The sequence below is a fragment of the Hordeum vulgare genome, chromosome 6H, assembly GCF_904849725.1.
Source record: "Hordeum vulgare subsp. vulgare chromosome 6H, MorexV3_pseudomolecules_assembly, whole genome shotgun sequence".
In the NCBI taxonomy this organism is placed as follows: Eukaryota; Viridiplantae; Streptophyta; class Magnoliopsida; order Poales; family Poaceae; genus Hordeum; species Hordeum vulgare.
The window spans coordinates 446,130,207-446,149,916 of NC_058523.1; the positions used below are offsets into that span (position 1 = coordinate 446,130,207).

Below are 19,710 nucleotides of genomic sequence, written 5' to 3' on the forward strand. Positions count from 1 at the left end.
TGACCAGCAATGTGGAGATCTATATGGTACATACATAAGGGATGGATATGAAGCATCGTCATTTGAAGCTTCTGGAGTCTGGACCTACATGTGGGTAAGTTACCAACGGAAGCAATGAGGGGTAGTGCATTAAGAACTAATCAATCAATGGGATTGAAGAGAGAAGAGGGCAAATACTAATGGAATGGGGGAAGGCAAGGAGTCGAGGTGCGCAACAGTGGACAGACCGCCGCCGCCGTCGTCGTCGCCGCCGCCACAGGAAGGGATTTATCTTGGGAGCCACCGATGTTGGCTGTTGCCGGTGGATGCACCAGTGCGAGTTGAGGTGTGGTGACCAATGCTATTGGGAGATTATTGCCAAATGAATCAACATGGACACCAATCGCAGAGTCACTAAACGGAAATATGATGCCAAGCTCACCTGCTTTGTTGGGTAACGTAGCATAAATTCAAAAAATTTCCTACGCATGTTCAGATCTTCCTATGGAGAGACCAGCAACGAGAGAGGGGTAAGAGCATCTTCGTACCTTTGAAGATCGCTAAGCGGAAGCGTTGCTAGAACGCGGTTGATGGAGTCGTACTCGCAGCGATTCCGATCTAGTGCCGAACAACGGCACCTCCGCGTTCAACACACGTGCAGCCCGGTGACGTCTCCCGCACCTTGATCCAGCAAGGAGGAGGGAGAGGTTGGGGAAGAAGACCAGCAACACGACGGCGTGGTGTTGGTGGAGAGACGAGGTCTCCTGGCAGGGCTTCGCCAAGCACCGGCAGAGAGGAGGAGGAAGAAGTGCAGGGCTGCGCCGAGGGAGAGGGAAAACTGTGTCCTCCAAAGGCCAAAAGTGCCCACTATATATAGGGGAAGGGGAGAGGGGGTGCCACCCCTAGGGTTCCCACCCTAGGGGGTGCGGCAGCCCTCCCAGATGGGGTTTGTGGCGGCCAGATGGGGAGGAGGGGGTGGCGCACCCCTCTGGTGGGCCTAAGGCCCACCTAAGTTAGGGTTCCCCCCCTCTTTCTCTTTCCCCTGCGCCATGGGCTGAGTGGGGAGGCGCACCAGCCCAACTAGGGGCTGGTTCCCACCCCCACTTAGCCCATCTTACCTCTTGGGGTCGCAGCCCCCTTTCGGTGGTCCCCCGGGACCACCTCCGGTGGTCCCGGTGGTCCCGGTACGTTACCGGTGATGCCCGAAACACTTTCGGTGTCCGAAACCATCCGTCCTATATATCAATCTTTACCTCCGGACCGTTCCGGAGCTCCTCGTGACGTCCGGGATCTCATCCGGGACTCCGAACAACTTTCGGTAATCTCGTATAACAATTCCCTATAACCCTAGCGTCATCGAACCTTAAGTGTGTAGACCCTACGGGTTCGGGAGACAGGCAGACATGACCGAGACACCTCTCTGGCCAATAACCATCAGCGGGGTCTGGATACCCATGGTGGCTCCCACTAGCTCCACGATGATCTCATCGGATGAACCACGATGTCAAGGATTCAATCAATCCCGTATACGATTCCCTTTGTCTGTCGGTATAGAACTTGCCCGAGATTCGATCGTCGGTATACCTATACCTTGTTCAATCTCGTTACCGGTAAGTCTCTTTACTCGTTCCGTAGCACGTCATCGTGCGACTAACTCCTTAGTCACATTGAGCTCATGATGATGTTCTACCGAGTGGGCCCAGAGATACCTCTCCGTCACACGGAGTGACAAATCCCGATCTCGATTCGTGCCAACCCAACAGACACTTTCGGAGGTACCCGTAGTGCACCTTTATAGTCACCCAGTTACGTTGTGACGTTTGATACACCCAAAGCACTCCTACGGTATCCGGGAGTTGCACAATCTCACGGTCGAAGGAAAAGATACTTGACATTAGAAAAGCATTAGCATACGAACAATACGATCTAGTGCTAGGCTTAGGATTGGGTCTTGTCCACCACATCATTCTCCCAATGATGTGATCTCGTTATCAATGACATCCAATGTCCATGATCAGGAAACCATGATCATCTATTGACTAACGAGCTAGCTAACTAGAGGCTTGCTAGAGACACATTGTGATCTATTCATTCACACATGTATTACTGTTTCCTGTTAATACAATTATAGCATGAACGATAGACGATTATCATGAACAAGGAAATATGATAATAACCATTTTATTATTGCCTCTAGTGCATATTTCCAACAGTCTCCCACTTGCACTAGAGTCAATAATCTAGTTACATTGTGATGTATCGAACACCCATAGCATCATGGTGTTGATCATGTTTTGCTCGTGGAAGAGGTTTAGTCAACGGGTCTGCAATATTCAGATCCGTGTGTACTTTACAAATATCTATCAATCCAGTTTGGACATGGTCCTGGATGGAGTTGTAGCGGCGCTTGATGTGCTTCGTCTTCCGGTGAAACCTGGGCTCCTTGGCTATGGCAATGGCTCTAGTGTTGTCACAGAAGAGTGTCATAGGACCCGACGCGCTTGGAACCACTCCAAGGTCGGTGATGAGCTCCTTCATCCAAATTCCTTCATGAGCCGCTTCTGAAGCAGCTATGTACTCCGCTTCACATGTAGATGCTGCCACGACTTCTTGCTTGCTGCTGCACCAGCTCACTGCCCCACCATTCAACACATATACGTATCCGGTTTGTGACTTAGAGTCATCCGGATCTGTGTCGAAGCTAGCGTCGACGTAACCCTTTACGACGAGCTCTTCGTCACCTCCATAAACGAGAAACATTTCCTTAGTCCTTTTCAGGTACTTAAGGATATTCTTGACCGCTGTCCAGTGTTCCGCACCGGGATTACTTTGGTACCTCCCTACCAAGCTTATCGCAAGGTTTATATCAGGTCTGGTACACAGCATGGCATAAATTAGAGAGCCCACGGCTGAAGCGTAGGGGACAGAACTCATCTTCTCTCTATCTGCTGCCGTGGTCGGCGACTGAGTCTTACTCAATCTCATACCTTGCAAAACTGGCAAGAACCCTTTCTTTGAGTTTTCCATATTGAATTTCTTCAATATCTTGTCAAGGTATGTACTTTGCGAAAGACCTATGAGGCGTCTCGATCTATCTCTATAGATCTTGATGCCTAATATGTATGCAGCTTCTCCAAGGTCCTTCATTGAAAAACTCTTGTTCAAATAGGCCTTTATGCTCTCCAACATCTCTATATCATTCCCCATCAATAATATGTCATCCACATATAGTACGAGGAAAGCTACAGAGCTCCCACTCACTTTCTTGTACAGACAGGCTTCTCCGTAAACCTGTATGAACCCAAACGCTTTAATCACCTCATTAAAGCGAATGTTCCAACTCCGAGATGCTTGCACCAGCCCATAGATGGAGCGCTGGAGCTTGCACACTTTGTTAGCACCCTTAGGGTCGACAAAACCTTCTGGTTGCATCATATACAACTCTTCCTTAAGATTCCCGTTAAGGAACGCTGTTTTGACGTCCATTTGCCAAATCTCATAATCATAAAAGGCGGCAATTGCTAACATGATTCGGACTGATTTCAGCTTCGCTACGGGAGAGAAAGTCTCTTCGTAGTCAACTCCTTGAATTTGTCGAAAACCCTTTGCGACAAGTCGAGCTTTGTAAACGGTTACATTACCGTTTGCATCAGTCTTCTTCTTGAAGATCCATTTATTTTCTATGGCTCGCCGTTCATCGGGCAAGTCCACCAAAGTCCATACTTTGTTCTCATACATGGATCCTATCTCGGATTTCATGGCCTCAAGCCATTTGTTGGAATCCGGGCCCGCCATCGCTTCTTCATAGTTCGAAGGTTCACCGTTGTCTAACAACATGATTTCCATCACAGGGTTGCCATACCACTCTGGTGCGGAGCGTACCCTTGTGGACCTTCGCGGTTCAGTAGTAACTTGATCCGAAGCTTCATGATCATCATCATTAACTTCCTCTTCAGTTGGTGTAGGCACCACAGGAACAACTTCTTGCGTTGCGCTACTTTCCTGTTCGAGAGGGGGTGTAATTACCTCATCAAGTTCTACCTTCCTCCCACTTACTTCTTTCGAGAGAAACTCTTTCTCTAGAAAGGATCCGTTCTTGGCAATAAAGGTTTTACCCTCGGATCTAAGATAGAAGGTATACCCAATAGTTTCCTTAGGGTATCCTATGAATACGCATTTCTCCGCTTTGTGTTCGAGCTTTTCTGGTTGAAGTTTCTTCACATAAGCATCGCAGCCCCAAACTTTAAGAAACGACAACTTAGGTTTCTTGCCAAACCACAGTTCATACGGTGTCGTCTCAACGGATTTAGACGGTGCCCTATTTAAAGTGAATGCTGCAGTTTCTAATGCGTATCCCCAAAATGATAGCGGTAAGTCGGTGAGAGACATCATAGATCGTACCATATCTAATAAAGTGCGATTACGACGTTCAGACACTCCGTTGCGCTGCGGTGTGCCAGGCGGCGTCAGTTGTGAAACGATTCCACACTTCCTTAGGTGCGTGCCAAACTCGTGACTCAAATATTCTCCTCCACGATCAGATCGTAGACATTTTATTTTCCTGTCACGTTGATTCTCAACCTCACTCTGAAATTCCTTGAACTTTTCAAACGTCTCAGATTTGTGCTTCATCAAGTAGATATACCCATACCTACTCAAATCATCGGTGAGAGTGAGAACATAACGATAACCACCGCGAGCTTCAACGTTCATTGGACCACACACATCAGTATGTATTATTTCCAATAAGTCGGAGGCTCTCTCCATTATTCCTGAGAATGGAGTCTTAGTCATCTTGCCCATGAGGCACGGTTCGCATGTGTCAAATGATTCAAAGTCAAGAGACTCTAGCAGTCCATCAGTATGGAGCTTCTTCATGCGCTTAATGCCGATATGACCAAGGCGGCAGTGCCACAAGTATGTGGGACTATCATTATCAACTTTGCATCTTTTGGTACTCACACTATGAATATGTGTAACATCACGATCGAGATTCATTAAGAATAAACCATTCACCAGCGGAGCATGACCATAAAACATATCACTCATATAAATAGAACAACCATTATTCTCTGACTTAAATGAGTAGCCGTCTCGCATTAAGCAAGACCCTGATACAATGTTCATGCTTAAATCTGGTACTAAATAACAATTATTAAGGTTTAAAACTAATCCCGACGGTAGATGTAGAGGTAGCGTGCCGACGGCGATCACATCGACCTTTGAACCATTCCCGACGCGCATCGTCACCTCGTCCTTGGCCAGTCTCCGCTTATTCCGCAGTTCCTGCTTTGAGTTGCAAATGTGAGCAACAGCACCGGTATCAAATACCCAGGAGCTACTACGAGCGCTGGTAAGGTACACATCAATAACATGTATATCATATATACCTTTAACGTTGCCGGCCTTCTTGTCCGCTAAGTATTTGGGGCAGTTCCGCTTCCAGTGACCTTTTCCCTTGCAGTAGAAGCACTCAGTCTCTGGCTTGGGTCCGTTCTTTTTCTTCTTCCCGGCATCTGGCTTACCGGGCGCGGCAACAGCTTTGCCGTCTTTCTTGAAGTTCTTCTTACCCCTGCCTTTCTTGAAACTAGTGGTCTTGTTGACCATCAACACTTGATGCTCCTTCTTGATTTCTACTTCTGCAGACTTGAGCATCGAGTACAACTCGGGAATGGTTTTCTCCATCCCTTGCATGTTGTAGTTAAGCACAAAACCTTTGTAGCTTGGTGGGAGAGACTGGAGGATTCTGTCAATGATAGCATCATCCGGAAGTTCGACTCCAAGTGAAGTCAGACGACCGTGTAACCCAGACATTTTGAGTATGTGCTCACTGACAGAACTGTTCTCCTCCATCTTACAGCTGAAGAACTTGTCGGAGACTTCATATCTCTCGACACGGGCATGAGCTTGAAAAACTAGCTTCAGCTCTTGGAACATCTCATATGCCCCGTGTTGCTCAAAACGTCTTTGGAGCCCCGTTTCTAAACTGTATAACATGCCACACCTGACCAGAGAGTAGTCATCACTCAGCGCTTGCCAGACGTTTAGAACGTCCTGCGCTGCTGCGGGAGCGGGAGGGTCACCTAGCGGCGCATTAAGGACATAAGCCTTTTTACTTGCTTCAAGGATGAGCTTCAGGTTGCGAACCCAGTCCGCATAGTTGCTACCATCATCTTTCAGCTTGTTTTTCTCTAGGAATGCGTTGAAGTTGAGGTTGACGTTGGACATCTACAATATTTATAAAGACAACTTTTAGACTAAGTTCATGACAATTAAGTTCATTTAATCAAATTAAGTATGAACTCCCACTTAAATCGACATCCCTCTAGTCATCTAAGTGATACATGATCCATGTTGACTAACCCGTGTCTGATCATCACGTGAGACGGACTAGTCATCATGGTGAGCAACTTCATGCTGATCGTATTCAACCATACGACTCATGTTCGACCTTTCGGTCTCTTGTATTCGAGGTCATGTCTGTACATGCTAAGCTCGTCGAGTCAACCTAAGTGTTTCGCGTGTGTAAATCTGGCTTACACCCGTTGTATGCGAACGTTAGAATCTATCACACCCGATCATCACGTGGTGCTTCGAGACAACGAGCCTTCGCAACGGTGCACACTTAGGGGAATACGTTCTCGAAATTTTTTAGGAGGGATCATCTTATTATGCTACCGTCGTTCTAAGCAATAAGATGTAAAACATGATAAACATCACAATGCAATCATATAGTGACATGATATGGCCATTATCATCTTTGCTCATTCGATCTCCATCTTCAGGCATCGCATGATCATCATCGTCACCGGCGTGACACCATGATCTCCATCATCATGATCTCCATCATCGTGTCTCCGTGAAGTCGTCACGCCAACTACTACTATCACTACTACTATGGCTAACCGTTAGCAATGAAGTAAAAGTAGCAAGCACATGGCGTTGCATCTCATACAATGAATTAAGACAACTCCTATGGCTCCTGCCGGTTGTCATACTCATCGACATGCAAGTCGTGAAACCTATTACAATAACATGATCATCTCATACATCATACATGCAACATCACAACTTTGGCCATATCACATCACATGTCAAACCCTGCAAAAACAAGTTAGACGTCCTCTAATTGTTGTTGCAAGTTTTACGTGGCTGATTTGGGTTTCTAGCAAGAACGCCTTCTTACCTACGTGACAGCCACAACGATGATATGCCAAAGCTATTTACCCTTCATAAGGACCCTTTTCATCAAATCCAATCCGACTAGAGTAGGAGAGACAGACACCCGCTAGCCACCTTTATGCACGATGTGCATGTCTGTCGGTGGAACCAGTCTCACGTAAGCGTACGTGTAAGGTCGGTCCGGGCCGCTTCATCCCACAATACCGCCGGAAAAGAATAAGACTAGTAACGGCAAGCAAATTGACAAACCATCGCCCACAACTTTTGTGTTCTACTCGTGCATAGAATCTACGCATAGAAAACCTGGCTCTGATACCACTGTTGGGTAACGTAGCATCATTCAAAATTTTTCCTACGCATGTTCAGATCTTCCTATGGAGAGACCAGCAACGAGAGAGGGGTAAGAGCATCTTCGTACCTTTGAAGATCGCTAAGCGGAAGCGTTGCTAGAACGCGGTTGATGGAGTCGTACTCGCAGCGATTCCGATCTAGTGCCGAACAACGGCACCTCCGCGTTCAACACACGTGCAGCCCGGTGACGTCTCCCGCACCTTGATCCAGCAAGGAGGAGGGAGAGGTTGGGGAAGAAGACCAGCAACACGACGGCGTGGTGTTGGTGGAGAGACGAGGTCTCCTGGCAGGGCTTCGCCAAGCACCGGCAGAGAGGAGGAGGAAGAAGTGCAGGGCTGCACTGAGGGAGAGGGAAAACTGTGTCCTCCAAAGGCCAAAAGTGCCCACTATATATAGGGGAAGGGGAGAGGGGGTGCCACCCCTAGGGTTCCCACCCTAGGGGGTGCGGCAGCCCTCCCAGATGGGGTTTGTGGCGGCCAGATGGGGAGGAGGGGGTGCCGCACCCCTCTGGTGGGCCTAAGGCCCACCTAAGTTAGGGTTCCCCCCCTCTTTCTCTTTCCCCTGCGCCATGGGCTGAGTGGGGAGGCGCACCAGCCCAACTAGGGGCTGGTTCCCACCCCCACTTAGCCCATCTTACCTCTTGGGGTCGCAGCCCCCTTTCGGTGGTCCCCCGGGACCACCTCCGGTGGTCCCGGTGGTCCCGGTACGTTACCGGTGATGCCCGAAACACTTTCGGTGTCCGAAACCATCCGTCCTATATATCAATCTTTACCTCCGGACCGTTCCGGAGCTCCTCGTGACGTCCGGGATCTCATCCGGGACTCCGAACAACTTTCGGTAATCTCGTATAACAATTCCCTATAACCCTAGCGTCATCGAACCTTAAGTGTGTAGACCCTACGGGTTCGGGAGACAGGCAGACATGACCGAGACACCTCTCTGGCCAATAACCATCAGCGGGGTCTGGATACCCATGGTGGCTCCCACTAGCTCCACGATGATCTCATCGGATGAACCACGATGTCAAGGATTCAATCAATCCCGTATACGATTCCCTTTGTCTGTCGGTATAGAACTTGCCCGAGATTCGATCGTCGGTATACCTATACCTTGTTCAATCTCGTTACCGGTAAGTCTCTTTACTCGTTCCGTAGCACGTCATCGTGCGACTAACTCCTTAGTCACATTGAGCTCATGATGATGTTCTACCGAGTGGGCCCAGAGATACCTCTCCGTCACACGGAGTGACAAATCCCGATCTCGATTCGTGCCAACCCAACAGACACTTTCGGAGGTACCCGTAGTGCACCTTTATAGTCACCCAGTTACGTTGTGACGTTTGATACACCCAAAGCACTCCTACGGTATCCGGGAGTTGCACAATCTCACGGTCGAAGGAAAAGATACTTGACATTAGAAAAGCATTAGCATACGAACAATACGATCTAGTGCTAGGCTTAGGATTGGGTCTTGTCCACCACATCATTCTCCCAATGATGTGATCTCGTTATCAATGACATCCAATGTCCATGATCAGGAAACCATGATCATCTATTGACTAACGAGCTAGCTAACTAGAGGCTTGCTAGAGACACATTGTGATCTATTCATTCACACATGTATTACTGTTTCCTGTTAATACAATTATAGCATGAACGATAGACGATTATCATGAACAAGGAAATATGATAATAACCATTTTATTATTGCCTCTAGTGCATATTTCCAACAGTCTCCCACTTGCACTAGAGTCAATAATCTAGTTACATTGTGATGTATCGAACACCCATAGCATCATGGTGTTGATCATGTTTTGCTCGTGGAAGAGGTTTAGTCAACGGGTCTGCAATATTCAGATCCGTGTGTACTTTACAAATATCTATCAATCCAGTTTGGACATGGTCCTGGATGGAGTTGTAGCGGCGCTTGATGTGCTTCGTCTTCCGGTGAAACCTGGGCTCCTTGGCTATGGCAATGGCTCTAGTGTTGTCACAGAAGAGTGTCATAGGACCCGACGCGCTTGGAACCACTCCAAGGTCGGTGATGAGCTCCTTCATCCAAATTCCTTCATGAGCCGCTTCTGAAGCAGCTATGTACTCCGCTTCACATGTAGATGCTGCCACGACTTCTTGCTTGCTGCTGCACCAGCTCACTGCCCCACCATTCAACACATATACGTATCCGGTTTGTGACTTAGAGTCATCCGGATCTGTGTCGAAGCTAGCGTCGACGTAACCCTTTACGACGAGCTCTTCGTCACCTCCATAAACGAGAAACATTTCCTTAGTCCTTTTCAGGTACTTAAGGATATTCTTGACCGCTGTCCAGTGTTCCGCACCGGGATTACTTTGGTACCTCCCTACCAAGCTTATCGCAAGGTTTATATCAGGTCTGGTACACAGCATGGCATAAATTAGAGAGCCCACGGCTGAAGCGTAGGGGACAGAACTCATCTTCTCTCTATCTGCTGCCGTGGTCGGCGACTGAGTCTTACTCAATCTCATACCTTGCAAAACTGGCAAGAACCCTTTCTTTGAGTTTTCCATATTGAATTTCTTCAATATCTTGTCAAGGTATGTACTTTGCGAAAGACCTATGAGGCGTCTCGATCTATCTCTATAGATCTTGATGCCTAATATGTATGCAGCTTCTCCAAGGTCCTTCATTGAAAAACTCTTGTTCAAATAGGCCTTTATGCTCTCCAACATCTCTATATCATTCCCCATCAATAATATGTCATCCACATATAGTACGAGGAAAGCTACAGAGCTCCCACTCACTTTCTTGTACAGACAGGCTTCTCCGTAAACCTGTATGAACCCAAACGCTTTAATCACCTCATTAAAGCGAATGTTCCAACTCCGAGATGCTTGCACCAGCCCATAGATGGAGCGCTGGATGTAGATTCAAGCACCTCACTTTCTTGTACAGACAAGCAAGGAATAGGTTCAACAAATATCTATTAAGGCAGGATGTAGATTGGCACTGCAGAATAATGACAGGTATCCAAGTAATTCCAGGAGAATGGAAGCTAGCAGCCTAAATAGAACCGACAGTTATTTATTACTCATACTCTCCTAGTTTTGTAATGCCATCCTTTAAGAATTGTGCCATGCATCCTGTGGATAAGCAGCAAGTTCAAGTTGGATACTATATACTGTAATAAATAAGCAGTAATGGCATGGATTCCAAGGTAAGACCGAAAACATTTGTCGCAAGAAAACAGAAGTAAAGAGGATAAAATATTCAAAAGATGCTTAAGGGTCGACTCAGTGCTATGCTTTACTTATTGTTGTTTGTACCAGGAGCCACATAATACACACTCTGTTCTTAGCTCTGTTCTCAACCAAGAGTGGTAACCAGCAGGGCAATCTACTCGATCCTGACTGCACAACTAATGTCCAAAAGCAACTTAGGAACAACCAGACCGCGCGAATAGACATCAGAGAGGAGGGAGCATTGTTCAAGTACCTCATTAGGCTTGACAGTTATTATGTGAGGAGTAAATGATGTCCCAGCTGAACCTATAGTTCAACAAATGAAATATCATAGTCAGCACCAAAAAAAAGTTCACAGATAATATGTTATGTTATGCAACTAAAACCAAACCTGGTACATTGCGATTAATATTATATTTTATGCACAAGGAAAATTCCAATTAGCTTGCAAATTTCAGAAGTTAACACAGTTTGAGACATGATACAAAAATTAGCAAAATAAAAATAATAAGACATAGAAGAATATTCTTTAAAAAAAGGAACCAATAACTTTTCTAATATCAGGAGGGCGGAGACGCCCACCAGCTGCAGCAACAGATACATATCTGTGATGTAGACTGTCAGATAGAGTGACTCCGACATGAGATCAAATTTCTGGTGGACCTACAGGATCTAGTCCACCAGGATGCCCCCTCATCTTGGCATTGATCTCCACCTACAAGCCCCTGTAGTCTCCGGCTCGGCAGTCATTCTGTCAACAGAGCATGGATGGAAACAACACCGTCAGATTCAGAAGTTCTGTGGCAGAGCAGGGACATCCCACTACTTGCTATCAAGGGGGAGTCGATGGTCTTACCTCGGCAAACTTGTAGATATCTTCGATGTAATCAACGACGGCGAGCTGGCTTCCGCAGTCAAGCTTGTCGATGTCCTGGACTCCTGGATCTCTGGTTCAGTGGTTCTTCCGTGATTCCAGGTGCAAACTGGCATTGTAATGGTGGATCGGAATCAAATCAGACTCTTTGCACGCACATGTTTAGGAAGCTAGTGTTTGGCTGTCGACGGGTGACGCGCGCACCTTTGAGCGTACCGAGAGCACGTGCCTGAGGGTGGTGACCACCTTCTTCCTCAGTACTTGCGGACGGAGTTGACGCTGTCGGCCTCCGACTTGGTCACGTCGGTATCGGAGCTGATCTCGATCACGTGCTCTGGTGGAGGAGGGACGGGCTTGATATGAACCCTCTGCAGCGCAGGTCTCGCCGCCGGGTTCTTGGCCTTCTCCTGGGCGTTCTTGAGGAGTTGGGCGCCGAAGTTCCTCGTGACGGGGCGGTTCGCGGGCTCATGTAGCTGCGGCTTCCTGTTTCTAAGAAGGCAGCATTAGCGGAAGATCCATAGGAAGAAGAAGGGGGTCGTACTGGAATGGGTAGTGGGTTTCTCCTCCTTACCCTTCAGCCGCGAGGAGGTTGACGACGTTGGTGATGTCGCCCAGGGGGCGCGCTGGTTGTTGGCCTCAATGTTGCCGATGTCGCCTAGGGCATGGCGGGTGTTCTTGGGGTCGGGCTTGCCGGCCGTGGCCGCCTTGTGCTTGCCCATGGTGGGGACACCACCACCACCACCTAAGGTTGCACGGCAGAAACAATAAGAAATCAGATCCGTCGCTCGGAGGTGGATAAAATCAAACCACATCAAATCGTCATCACAGTCTAGCAGCAATCAAGGCAGACCAAAAACGAGGATTGGAAAGATGCACTTTACATAACTTTATACTCTCAAAAGACAGCAAAAAACTATGGTAACATCTCAATCGTAGCGAAATGCCAGTAGTGAAGTATCATATTAATATGCCTAGCGAGAACTAAATATACCTCCCGGATTACGTATAATGTTGTTTATTTTTGCGGAAGACGTATAATTTTTTGCATATGGTTGGTTAGATGGAGATGGTTATATAGTTGCGGATCTCATATTTAATTGCTTCAACTGTGGTAGGAGACAAGAAACTACATTAAAGTATAATGATTAGCAAGCGTTATAGACTAAACAGTATGACTATATTTCCCGGCCCCTATTATCTTTCAAATAGTTATTTAATAAATCAGCAATGGTTAAGATAGTACATAATTCTAATTACTGAATTTTTCTTGGCGCCTACACTGTGATAACAACCTACATTATTTATTTCTAATAAAGAATAAACTTATATCATTTGATAAATCACACAGTCAAGACAACATCCAGCAATGGTACCCACAAGGCCACAATGCAAAACTTGGAAATTGTACCTCTAATATACATCTGGAACTCAATAGTATGCGATTCATGATGTTGCTATTGTGGAAGGTGAAGGACATGTCCATGTTCCGCTCTGGCTTGGTGCAAACCATTCTGACGAACCCAACCTGCAGACCACCCAACCATCGTGTAAGAAGCCAATTTTATGGCCTTCCATTTTTTTCATCCGTTGAACTATATCTGCTGTTCAAACAAGCCTATTGGTAACTGTGACATTTTGCTTATTTTATCCAATTAATGATTAGTTAAGAACTTTCATATTTTCTATTACTGAGTTCTGCTTGTGCTTACTCTAGAAAGCCATAGATCGGATGCTTGAAGCGTAATTAATCTTAACAATAAATCGGTCGGCCATCCGCATCTGCTCATTCCAAATCAGAAAAATTAATAACGTGCCCGCATGCAGGTCGTGAGCAGAGGCGCATGGTGGCGGAATGAATTTAGGAAGGAAAGCAGAGCGAACAGGGGAGGCAGGGAGTGGCTCACCGTCTCGCTCATGAAGGCAGCGTCGGGGTCATCGACGATGGGGGACAGCGTGCCGTCGTAGTCGAGGAACATGACGATCTGCTTCCCTTTGGAGGCGGCCACGATCTCCTCGAACTTGGCCAGGGCGGAGGGGTGCCTGGCCATCCAGGCCGCGTGCTCGTCGTCGACGCCGGCAGCTCGGGCGGCAGCGGCCCTGGCGTGCGTGGGGGACGACGCCCGCATGGACTCGACCAGGCCACTGAGCATCCCCGCGCCAAGCTCCGCGTGCGCCGCCCGCAGGCACTTCCGGCTCACGGCCATCCCGGCACGCGGCGGCGGGTACGGGAACAACGACCCCGGGCAGGGGCACGCCATGGCCGTGGCCGCGGTCACCGTGATGCCCACCTCTGACACGACCGGCATGCTCGATGGCGGCCAGGGAGGTGTCTCCGGCCCGGATGCGGTGGAGGGAGAGGTCGTCGGCGGGCAGCGGGTGGCTGCGCTGGGGGACTCGCAGCAGCACGTCCTCCGACGGCGTCGGCGCGTCGGGGGTGGCCGGGGACCGGGGATCTCGACCGGCGACAGCGGCGTTGGCGATGAGGCTGCGCTGGGGGACTCGCAGCAGCACGTCCTCCGACGACGCCGGCGCGTCGGGGTGGCCGGGGACCGCGGGATCTCGACCGGCGGCAGCGGCGTTGGCGATGAGGAACGCTCGGCGTGGACAGGACGGATCTGGGGCGAGAGGTGGGAGAGACTGGGAGAGGGACGGGGTGGTTGCGAGAGGGGGTGGGGGAGAGAGATCTGGGGATGGAGACCGACGGGGAGAGGGGGTGGTTGCGAGGGAGGGGGTGGGGGAGAGAGATCTGGGGTTGCGAGGTTGTTTCGTTTTTTTTTTGTTCGGGGACGAGGTGGGATCGCTGGGAGGTCGAACCATCGGTAGGTTGAACCATCATGACGTTCGATCCTGCTTTAATAGTAGAGACTAGTATATATAGTTCGCTTTTGATTAAGGATCTTGACATGGCACCTAGCTGTTTTTGATTTCCTGTAGTTTTTGTTGATCTTCTCCTTCTTCGGATTAAATTGCTCATTGTTTTTCCTATTCTTTTGCAGGAACATGAACCTTATGATGACCCATAGTTGGATGTATGTGAGAGGTACAGGTGTTATCTTATAAGCATATCAAAATACAATCATGACATGTGTAATTATTCAGTTATACTTTTTGTTCATGGCTCAACAATCGACCAAATTAAATGACAGGATGAACATTCAGACATCCTTGATGACTGGGATTCTAGGAAGACGATCACATACTCGACCAGCCCACCTGTCACCGCGAGAATCATCCTGGTAACAATGTAGTTGATCTCGGGATTCATATTGTGTTCCTCCAGTTATTTTGCATCGTTTGATCTTTTGTGTCTATATACTCCCTCTGGTGCGTCATTTTCCTAATCACAAGCATTTATTTCCTTCCTTTTGTATCTTGCTTAGTTTTAAGAGAAACATACAGAGAGAAAACTACTTTCATGATGAATCTGCACTCTGCAATTTGTTTTGCATATAACATGGGACTGTTACTTTCAATACAGTTGATGTTAGGAGTATTAGATGCATATATGAAGGAGTATTAGATGTTGCATTAGAGTCAAAAATTTAGACTGATTTGCAATATGGAATATCAGAGAACATGTTTCAGACATTCAGTGACCACCCAAAGAGACTAATATGCCACATACCTGTATGTTTCCTTTTTCATCTTTGTACAAAACTAAATGTAGAGAAGTATTCATTTCTCACTCAAACTTATACTCCCTCCGTCCCAAAATAAGTGTCTCGAGCTTAGTATCACTTTGTACTAGAGCTAGTACAAAGTTAAGACACTTATTTTGGGACGGAGGGAGTATTTGTTTTCTATTTAAGAATGTTGATTCATAGAGCCCAAATACGCTCTTTCATTTCCTGGTGAGTTTACTTAGTATGGGTCAGTGTAAGGTAATAAAGATGATACTGTCGGTAGCTTCATCATCATTGATTAATTGTTACTCCTTATTTTAGAAAATCTACAACCAAGAACATTTGTTTGTGTCAGACATCTTTAATAACTAACGTGGAAGTATTGACAGTTCTCCACAAGCTAATTGTTTGATGTGATTATCTGGTGGTGCTTTTGCTCCAGCTTCAATTGCATTGCTTCTGTTGTATCGATGGACTCTTTTCCCTTCGGTCATTGATTGAACCGAGTTGATTCTGCATAGCCGCATAGGGATAGGTACTTTTGATAGTCTACTATACAAAAATATTTGGCCAGTTATTACCCTCCCTATGTATCTATTCTTTCTCAAGTTTGAATTGTTAATATATCCATTAGAGGATTAGTTATCCGTCTGCACAAGGACCAATACAGGTTAAGCACCCATTGTTTTAAAGTAGATTGTATCTATTCTCATGCACGTGGACTTTCGAGGTATGGATACAATGAAGTTCCACAATGATTCTCTTAATTTCTAGGTTTCAGTATCTTTTAGATTGGTGTTCAAATCATACAATTTTTGTGTCCACTTGGTTGGCTTGAATTTTGGTACATATGATTGTTAACATCTATATATGATCATGATAGCGGAAATATATGATCGCGATAGCACAAAGGGAAGGGACGGTTTGGGGTGAGGGGACGTTTTGTTAGCCTATTGGAAATGGATAGTGTGCAAAGATGTTACTTATTAGCGGGCAGGGACGTGAAGGAGTTGCCGCGGAATACCAACCTACCGCGGAATACCAAGCTAATCGTGGAGATCGGCCGCTCAGCCGTATAGTGTTAAGCAAATAGGCAATTTTCCGAATAGATGAATCCATGAAATAATTACTAACATGACATTGACTAGATTCATGACATACTGATCATGGAGTCTCCCTCCGTCCCAAAATAAATGTCTTAAGCTTAATACAAATTTATACTATAACTATTACAAAGTTGAGACAATTATTTTGGGACAAAGGGAGTACTACGCATATAGCAAAAACATCTACGCATATAGGCAGTACTACTAGAGAAAAAGAAAATAAAGAATAGTCGGAGGCGCCGACGCCACCTTCCACGCCTGCCAAACTTGCCTAAGAAAAATTAGCCCTACCAAACAGCGTACCAACCGAAATTTCAATTCTTTTCTCCAGCAAAACAAAACTCCGCCGTTGCTCTCTCCATCTCTGTTCCTGAATCCTGACTTGCAAACTCAAACCTTGGCAATCTCCGCGCCGCAAACCCTAGCCGCCGCCATGGCCTTCCTCGCCGGCGCATCCTCCATCCGCAGCGCCTTCTCCCTCGGCTCCTCCTCCCGGCGCCGGTATGATCTACCCACGGCTGTGAAAGCCACCACCAATTCGAGTTCGGTTCCCCCCAACCCCGTCATCTCCTCCCTCCGCCTCGCCGCCTCCGCCGCGGTCCTCCTCGCGGCTACCTCCCCGGCCATCGCGTGCACGCCGTCCCCGCCTCCGCCCCCCGCGCTCACCGTCACGGTCTCACCCGAGGACGCCATCCAGGACGACTCCCACCCCTTCGAGAAGCTCATCGTCGAGACCGCCGCCCTCTCCCGTTCCGGCGGCGCGGGGGCCGCGCGGGCCCGCCTCTCCGCCGCCGGAGGCAGCGATCAGTATGACCGGCTCCTCGCGGCGCAGACACTCTTCGTGGACGGCAAGGCAGACGAGGCGATCGCTGCCTTCGAGGAGCTCGCGCGGGAGGACCCCGGCGACTACCGCCCTCTGTTCTGCCAGTTCGTTCTGTACTCTGTTCTGGGCAGGGCGGCGGAGTCGGAATCGATGCTCGAGCGCTGCCAGGCGATCGCCGGCGACAAATTCAGCGCCGATTTGACAATGCCGGTCTCGGCGACCAAGGAGGTGGAGACAGGAGCAGAGGCAGTGGCAGAGTCCGTGACAGAGAAGACGGGAACAGAGGCAGAGGGGGAGAAACTGTGAGCGGAATGGATTCGGAATTACCAAATAAAGGTAGGCATTTGGTCCCTTCTGTTCAAGGAAAAATATAGGATGTCACCATGATGCTCTAATGGTACAGTAGAGTCATACAAACAGAGAGAAATTCGAGACGGTAATTCATGTTTTGCAGTTCTGATGTGTAGGCTAAGAATTATGCAATTTGCATGGTTTTAGAATAAGTTGAAGCGATCATGGCAAGCTGATCGATTTTCAGAGTGTTGATGAGTACAGTGTACCACTGATTTGTCGAATGGATACATTGCTTCATTTACTTTGTTATATGATAAAATTGCTGGAATATAATGTCTGGGAGTGACAAATCTATAGCAAATGGTCACCTAGGTCGTGGGCTTCTCGAGCAGTGCCGACAGGTACCACTCGTTCAACTTGATCCCTCGGTCCAGCTTCCGTCTCACATTCCACCGCACCTTGTTGAAACCGATTTGATTGACCATGGGCACATACGTCGTGTTCATTTGCGTGCCGAGGCAGAAGAAGTGGTCGAGCCAGAACAATCCTCCAGGCCTCAGCACTCTGTAGATGTCGAACAGCATGAACTCGAGCATCACATCAGGGATCCAGTGGCTGAGCACATGCATCGAGTGCACGATGTCGAGTGTGCCGTCAAAGAACGGTAGCCGGTGCGCGATGCTGAGGTGCATGGGGACGAGACCCCGGGAAGCTATGAAGCTATTGAAGGGGCCATCAAAGTTCATGGACGTGGTCACCACGGTCACCCCACGCTCCTGCATCCGTGCAGCGAACGTGCCTGACCCGCCACCAATGTCAAGCCCGATGCGCACTGTGCCGTTTGGGTTCGTCGCAAGCACGGCATCGATGGAGTACGAGAGTGCACCATCGTCGTGCATCCACCGGCCCTTTTCTCGGCCGTTGAGCAGGTCGAAGCAGTCTTTGCAGTCGTAGAATCCCTTGATCTTGCTGCGATTAGAAAGGCAGGAGTAGTTTTGTACGCGTCCCACATGATGCTGGTGTCTGGCGGCATGGACCACAGGCTTGCCGGCAGTGGTGTGGGCTCAGCGAACCCTGCCGGGCTGCGTGTCCGGCACCGCCGCCGTGGCAGTGGCTCGCAGCCCTTGAGCATGAGCCGCTGTTCGAACTGCTCGTCGGACGGACACTCGCCGCCAGGCTTGTAGTTCATATAGAGCTCCAGCTCGTGCGGGAAAAGGCGGCACGCTTGCCCACCGCCGGGAACAGCTGATCGGACCCCAGGTTCTTGGTGAAGCCTAACGGCAGTTTGTGGGGGCCGACGGCCAGTTGGAGCTCGCCGGTGAGCTCCGGCTGCCACAGTCCGTCGGCTCCCACATGCTTCTGCCCGTCCCTGGCGGCTGCCATGTTGCTGGAACTGTCGTTCATGCCCAGGAGGGTCACGACAAGGGAGCTTGCCGTGGCGAGGCGGTCGTGCAGGTGCAGGAGCTCGTCGCGGCTACCGTCCAGCGCATACTCCGTGATGTTGATGTCGTGGAGTGAGCTTAGTCGAGTTCCAGAAGGCGATGCACCGGTCGTGCTCGCTGGAGCGAATGCCGATTGCGGAGCTGGCGGAGAAGAGGAAGGTGGCTGTGTTCGTGGCGACGACGACAAGTAGAACCAGGGCACTGGACCTGCAGCGCTTGTGCTGCTGATCTCGAGGTTTCCTGAACATGTCGTAGTCCATGCTGCGCATAATCCAGCAGCTAAAGCAGCACAAACTGGGAACTCAAAATGGCTCTTGTGATTGTTTTTTTTTTTGGAATGTCGGCAATGGATTGCGGAATTAATTGATCAGGGGAGAAAGTAAGACATACAAAGCTATTCCAAAGGAAACAGCACGAAAAACCATGGTGCGCAAGCGACCACCCAAATTAAAAAAAGAAATAACAAGAAGAGAAGACTAGAAAAAGGTGTAGAAACATCTCCATCTCAACCCGGGTCAAAGGGGATTCCTGCGCCTGCCATATTCCAATGATGAATTTCATAAATTACCTTGTTTAGGAAAACATTAATCTGTCGAGAGTCGAGGCTAAACATACGACGGTTCCTCTCCCGTCATATTTTTCAAAGAACCAAATGCATCACTGTTAGAACTTTGTTCCTATTGTCTGCCTGAGCTAGCCTGAATCTCATATTCATCCAGGTTTTGAGGTCAGAGGAGTCATTCCATGTTGTCCATGTTGCCAATTCCAGAGAAGGCAATTTTGTCATTGTGGCAATGGCATCCCAAATAAATCTGGAC

General features: G+C 48.3%; 1 protein-coding gene, 1 long non-coding RNA gene and 2 pseudogenes across 2 annotated transcripts; 2 read left to right on the top strand and 2 right to left on the bottom strand.

Annotated features, from left to right (window-relative positions):
- Positions 1–10,884: 10,884 nt before the first annotated feature.
- On the bottom strand, positions 10,885–12,528 carry LOC123405580 (annotated as a pseudogene).
- A 1,954-nt stretch (positions 12,529–14,482) lies between these two features.
- LOC123404686 lies at positions 14,483–15,878 on the top strand. The gene is made up of 3 exons (XR_006611893.1): positions 14,483–14,644; positions 14,751–14,848; positions 15,549–15,878. It is a non-coding gene; the product is annotated as an uncharacterized LOC123404686 (long non-coding RNA).
- Positions 15,879–16,582: 704 nt separating this feature from the next.
- LOC123404324 (protein SLOW GREEN 1, chloroplastic-like) lies at positions 16,583–17,778 on the top strand. Its single transcript, XM_045098245.1, has one exon. The coding sequence runs from the start codon at positions 16,767–16,769 to the stop codon at positions 17,460–17,462; it is 696 nt and encodes a 231-aa protein (XP_044954180.1). The 5' UTR covers positions 16,583–16,766; the 3' UTR covers positions 17,463–17,778.
- Positions 17,779–17,800: 22 nt separating this feature from the next.
- On the bottom strand, positions 17,801–19,259 carry LOC123404323 (annotated as a pseudogene).
- Between the last annotated feature and the right edge of the window lie 451 nt (positions 19,260–19,710).